Below are 6,063 nucleotides of genomic sequence, written 5' to 3'. Positions count from 1 at the left end.
ACTTAGTTGCTACCCATTACCTACCGGATCACCCACAAAATCCTTCTTTTCCCCTATTAAGCCATCTATAACCTCTAGCGCAGTGTTTTTCAACCAGTGTGCCACGGCACACTAGTGTGCCGTGGGAGATGGTCAAGTGTGCCGTGGGAAATTGCCCTCATTAACTGATTTAACAACATTTTCCATCTCCAGGATTTCAGCTCTTTGTTCATCGTTACAAGTCCTGATAAAACACTTAGAAATTCAGAATATGAAAGATCGTAAAATACTTTTTTTCTTTGTGTTTATTTGATTCTATTAAAGATATGATTTGATAAGAATGACGGTACCGCGATTTAGCCGCAACTTCAGCTGTTTTAGGAAAAGCCCCGCCCCTTTAAATGTCTCCACCAATCATTCTTGGATTCTTAATCACATGTCATCAGTCTGACCAATCAGAAGTGATTAAAGTCCTCACTTCTTTGTTCTTAATTTTGCTGATAAAGTCGCTCAGTTCTAACAAAAATACCAGCTAAAGCTCGTCTTTAGCGGTGCAGCTTTCCACAGAATCCTGTGTCAGACCGTGGAACAAGTGAACAAAACAATGAAGCTCAGAGACGCTTGTCTTTTTGCGGTCGGCGGATTATTGAACTACATCTCCCATGATGCATTGGGTTAAAAGTGACAGCGTGAGCGTCTCGGCGCAAAACGAGTTTCTCTTAACATCTTGAAACCACAACGAACACAAATCAAACAGTTTTTAAATCTTCTAACTTAACTTTTATTACATCTTTTAGAAAAAAACAGCTGCAGCTTCCAGCTTTTTCTGCCACAATTATCACAAAAATGCAGGTGAGATTGTGGAGGGACTGTAGATCAGTAAAGACTATGAATTTGTCCTCTTTTTTTATTTTTATTTTTGAATGCTGGTGTGCCGCGGGATTTTTGTCAAGGTTAAAGTGTGCCTTGGCTCAAAAAACGTTGAAAAACACTTCCTTTAGCGCTTGAAAAATAGTTTGTTAAAAATGTTGGTTTTTGCCTGCTCTTCCCAAGAAAAAAAGGATGGCAATTCAAAAATTCCCCCCAAATTTTTTTACATTTCAAATGAGAAAGTGGTTTATATTAAAAGGTGGGGATGATCTGTTGTCAGTAGTGGTGGTGGAGGGTTTCTTTCATTTGTAACCAATTAAACCTGTATATATGTTTTAACTAACGTCATATTTTTTTTTTCTTTCACTTTATCTCACTACTCATATTTTCCCTCTTTTTAAATCTGAATAAAATTTCCTCTTGGTTATTGATGGTTTCCCCCTGCAGACCACTTAAGTGAAAAATGTGATTAACTCTGCAAACGATGAAAAATTAATGTAAACAACACTGAATTACTGGATTTAAGTGATCATATTTCCTTTTTATTTGAATATAAATTTTCCTGTCGCATTGATCAATTAAATCTATTTTTAATCACTTCCTGTGTATTATGTCCCTTATTTAGAAACATCTTTCGAAGTAAAACACGCATGAGTTTGATCCTTTGCATCACTGAAAGAGGAAGGCTCTGTGTTTGTTTTTCAGAATAAATATATATTTTACACATAAACAAAGCAGCTACATTCATACAACCTTACATACTGTCTGACATTCATACAAATACATCCGGGGGGTTTTCCACCTTTTTTTTCTAAAAAAAAAAAAAAAAAGAAAAAAAGCAATTTGTTATGGTATTACTTTGTATACTGCGTTATAATGTTGGGGCAGGGTCACTGTTAAAAAGCATGCATGTTTTGGGGGTTGTGGTCAGCTTCTTTGTGTGTGCAGGTGCATCACTCACATGTTCTGCATTCCAACCAAAACACAATATGCAGCAAATCAGGTTTTCCTGGCATTATATGGATGTTTTTCTGTTCCATCTAAATTTTTTGAACCCTTAAATTTTCTGTCTGAAATGTTTAAACATTTATTTTTATTTTTAAATTCAGAAAGAAAATTCAAATGTTTACAAAAATCAGAATCTGATGGAGCAGAAAAACGTCCATACCCCTGCTGGATCCGCTGAACACTTCTGTTTCTGCATGGAACCAAGCACTCTGAATCCAATCCAGGTTTGTGTGGTTTTTTTAATATATTGCATTGAAATCTCAGATAGGCCCTTAAAAGTTTCTTTTTATCTTTTTTGTTTTGTTTGCTTTTCATGTTTTTGTTTTCTTGAGGATATTGCATTTCAGTCCTGGCTCTTCGGTTGACTTTGTCCCAGACATTTGGAAGAGTCCATTACTCAGTTCACATCCTGTTGTCTGTTTCCCATTTTTCACACTAAATTGGGAAGAGAAAAACAGTTGTGTACATTACATCCCAACGTTCCCTAAAAATTCCTCCATGTGGCTCCATGTGGGTAAATATACGGGTGAGGGTGGGGGATAATAGCTTGACTGATTACTGGGGCATTTGCAGTTTTGTATTTTTGTAGTTCAGTTGGTTGCAACAATGACCATGGAGCCTTCTTCTGCCTCCTCATCTTTGGCAATGCCACATGGCAAGACGTCAAATGGTATTCTCTCTGCAATGGATTCAGTAGTCTGTGCTGGTATTCCTGGGCTGGAACCTCTGGTGGACGACGCCTCCTCCTTCAGTGGGGACGGCGTCAGAGAACACGGCTCTGGCTCCAGGGTTAAAGTCACCTCTTCGAGCTGCAGTCACAAGAATTGGAGGCTGTGAGAGCTGCTGAAGAGGTGGATCCTCTTCAATTATGCTGAAGTGAGAACATTTCAAAAAGGGAAAACTAAAGTTGATAACTCACTCTTGTGTATTCATCTTCTTCCTCTTCATGCTCTGGTATGCCTCCAGATTTGAGCTCTGGTTCCTCTCCAACCATATCCACCATTCCTCCAACCATGTCCACCATCTGTGAGTTCAGCTGTCCAACAATCTCCACCTGGTTAAAGGTCACATTACAAACAAACAAAAGATAAACTTTTCAACTGCTTGTCACTTTTGTGTATACAGTGCTTGCCAAAAAAGTATTTGCTCTCTTTCAGATTTTTTCTTGTTTTTTTTTCATAAATAACCCTTTTAAAGTATAATTTAAAAAAAAACTGAGCCTATGTTTTTTATGCATCAAAAAACGACCTTACCTGGGTTCAAATAAAAAGTACTTTCCCCTAATTACAGAGTATTTTGGAAAAGACAACCAAAAGAACATTCAAGCATGGGAGTGGTAGTGTAGTACAGAGAGGGGCAGCTTTTCACTTTAATGAACTTTAAAATTTTGTGTTTTGATGCAACTTTCAATTGTGTTCTTCACCAAAAATACTAAGACAAAACATTCTCTGCCAATTTAAGTTCTTTCCCAGTAGTTTTACACAGTTTTTGTTGAAAAGGATTTTTAGGAATGAATTTTTAAAACTGGTCAAATACTTTTTTTTGAAGCACTGTACAGGTGTTTCTATTTATTAAACATACATCATTCTTGAATTCCCGAATTCCTTCACAACAAGCAAGAGAAAAATAAACAATATCAGAAATAAAGATGTGCAAGCAGACGACAAATTCCTCACTTCTGGCATGATTGGTTTCTCCAGCTTGACCGTCAATGAGAAAAGACAGATGTTCAGGCAAGTGCAGCAAAATATCAACCCGTAGAGTTGTAAAAACCTGCTGGCTTTGGGACATGCCACCTTGGCAACCAAGTTGATACCCCCATGGCTTTACTCAAAATTCATCAGTTCCATGTCAGGCTTTCATGCAGGCCTTGGGGGGTGCTCCATGCCTGTCTCCTACCTTGAAGGCCTCCCTGGCAACTCACCATTCACTGCTCTACAGATGTAGCCATTAAGGCCTGCTGATGTAAACAAAGCCAGATCCATAAGACAAAAATATATGGATATCAAAGTAAAATATATTTGTCTCGCATCTTTATGTTATCAATTTATTGATGGATCAAACAATAAAAAACTGGGCTTTATGTGAAAGCAGATCACATCTCCTTGTGTTGACCTTCCATGTCCTTGTATTACAGTAAAACCTGCTGCATCAGAGCAACACCTAGTCTGCCAGCTCTATATCCCATCATTTGGATTCAAGAGGGGCTGTGCCTACCTGGTGTGCCTCGACCTGCGCTGCTCCCCAGAGGTCAGCTAGCCGAGGATGAGCAGGTGGGCCAAGGCTGTGGATGGTGCTGTTGGGAGTGGCTTGGAGAGAATGGGAGTTGCTGTGTAGCCTGGGCTCCAAAGACTGAAGTCAGATAGAAGGAAAGAAAGAAAGAATGAAATATATCCTTAAAATCAGAACTGAGGAGATACTTTCAACTAGAAGCATGTTGCCAAATGCTTGGGTATCTTATTTTCCGCACTGTCGAGTCTAAAAGTGGGTTTACTTTTGTATCCCTAAGGCTCCTGAGAATTCATATTTCTTTTTAAATCATAAGATGGTTCCATCAGCAACGTTTGAAGAAATATTTCAGGCTTGTGTGTATCAAGAAATGTCAAGGAAATTGACCAAAAATCCAGACTCGTTATTTTTCATCAGAGCCACATAATGTCCAGAATGAAGTTATTTTTTTCAGGTGTCAGATCAGGACACTTTTTCCAAGAAACAATCCCTGACCTTTTAAAGTGATCGCACAGGTGCTTTAATGAGCTCTGAGAAATGAAGTCACAGACTGCTCTGGTGTCACCGTTTATCATCACTAACTATCTACAGAAAAAAGGTAGGGAAAAGGTTTGGAAGAACTTGAAAGAGTTTCAGTCAGTGCAAGCATTTATGTAGGGGTTGATGTAACACTCCGTGCAATAACACAAAATGTATCATGTTTTTAACAATCTACATATTAGTCAGTGGGGATTTACATTATAATTACAACAAAGTCCCACTCCAATCATCTTTTGATCTATTGTAAAAGCGTTCCCAGTGTTCTATTAATTATGATGAGGCTGTTTTTAGCTAAAAAAATTTTGTCATGTTCTATGAAATTAGAAATTCATTAGAAGTTCACCTCTAAGTTGTGGGACCATTGTGCAGAGCAACCCCACCCCCGAGTCCCCTCTCCATTGCTGAGGGCTTGAAGTTTGTGGCCCGCCAAGCATATTTTCTACATCACAAGTAAGGTCTTTTCAAACAGAATATTTTTCATCTGCTTCTGATTTCATTATTTAAATAAAGAAATACTCAGAAATACAATTTTGAATTTTTTTTCATGTCCATCAGCATCTAAAAATGCCACAAGAACATGTTAAAAACACCCAAAACACCTTTTTTAATCAGACTGGGTCTATAAGAACTGAATGTTTTCCACGTTAGCAACAGTTAGCCTTTGCTCTCCACTTTGTTGTGTCTATGCACATCCATGTTTTCTACATTTTCTGCAACGCTTTGGCCCACAAACCTGTTGCTGTTGTTGATACTGCAGATACTGGTGCTGTTGATAATGATGAAGCTGCTGGAGCTGCTGGAGTTGACCTTGCTGTTGGAAGGCCAGCTGAGCATGGTGCTGCTGAAGGTAACCGCCCACTGTCCCTTCATAGCCATCGCCAGGTGTAACTCCCGCCCCACTGCCGCCTGGAACAGCCATAAATCATTTAGCAACAGTTGAGTACAGACTGTGATGTAAAAAAGAAGGTGTATAAGGGGGACAATTCCTCACCAGCAGCCATGATGAAAGAGCCTGCAGCAGGCGAGGCCACGCCCGAGGGCTGGCTGGTGATTGGGTCCCAGCCGTCAGAAGATGACAGGCAGTATAACCCTTGTGAGATGTAGGTGTGAGGCCAGACATCTGCAGAGGAGTGATGTAGCACCTGGTCTGTTTGGGGGAGATTATGTGCAAAAGCCACAAAATCATTAATTCATTTCCTGAGAAATCAAATATTTTGGGATTGACTTGATCCCAACCTTAAAAGCATTTATGCATTTCAATAAGGAAGATTATAACAGAGAAGCAATCTGCATGAAACTATTTCAGTTTTTAAAAACATTTTTGCAGCTTTGAACATCTGAGTTCTTGGTTTATTTTGAAAGTCTTGCCTTTGTACACTGTGCGCCGCTTTATTTCCTGTTAGCGGGCAAACTGTGGGCTTTTAATCCTAAACTTGG

The 6,063-nt window shown here is 39.1% G+C and overlaps 1 protein-coding gene across 6 annotated transcripts in view; it reads right to left on the bottom strand.

Annotated features, from left to right (window-relative positions):
• Positions 1-1,542: 1,542 nt before the first annotated feature.
• Positions 1,543-6,063, bottom strand: part of LOC101164166 (uncharacterized) — a 58,595-nt gene continuing 54,074 nt past the window's right edge. For 5 of the 6 annotated variants that reach the window (XM_078954878.1, XM_011480980.4, XM_011480981.4 and 2 more), the window contains 5 exons: positions 5,618-5,773; positions 5,360-5,532; positions 4,075-4,209; positions 2,777-2,911; positions 1,543-2,666 (listed from right to left, as the gene is read on the bottom strand). In XM_078954878.1, the coding sequence (XP_078811004.1) occupies positions 2,448-2,666; positions 2,777-2,911; positions 4,075-4,209; positions 5,360-5,532; positions 5,618-5,773 (818 nt within the window). In that variant the 3' untranslated portion in view covers positions 1,543-2,447. Of the gene's footprint in view, positions 2,667-2,776; positions 2,912-3,781; positions 3,818-4,074; positions 4,210-5,359; positions 5,533-5,617; positions 5,774-6,063 lie in introns of those variants that run through there. The other variant, XM_078954880.1, reaches the window with a different exon arrangement.

This window comes from Oryzias latipes, chromosome 11 (assembly GCF_053564925.1).
Source record: "Oryzias latipes strain Hd-rR chromosome 11, Olatipes_Hd-rR_3.1".
Classification (NCBI taxonomy): domain Eukaryota; kingdom Metazoa; phylum Chordata; class Actinopteri; order Beloniformes; family Adrianichthyidae; genus Oryzias; species Oryzias latipes.
Note: the sequence above shows the minus strand (reverse complement) of the source record. Positions and strands in the feature narration are given on the sequence as shown.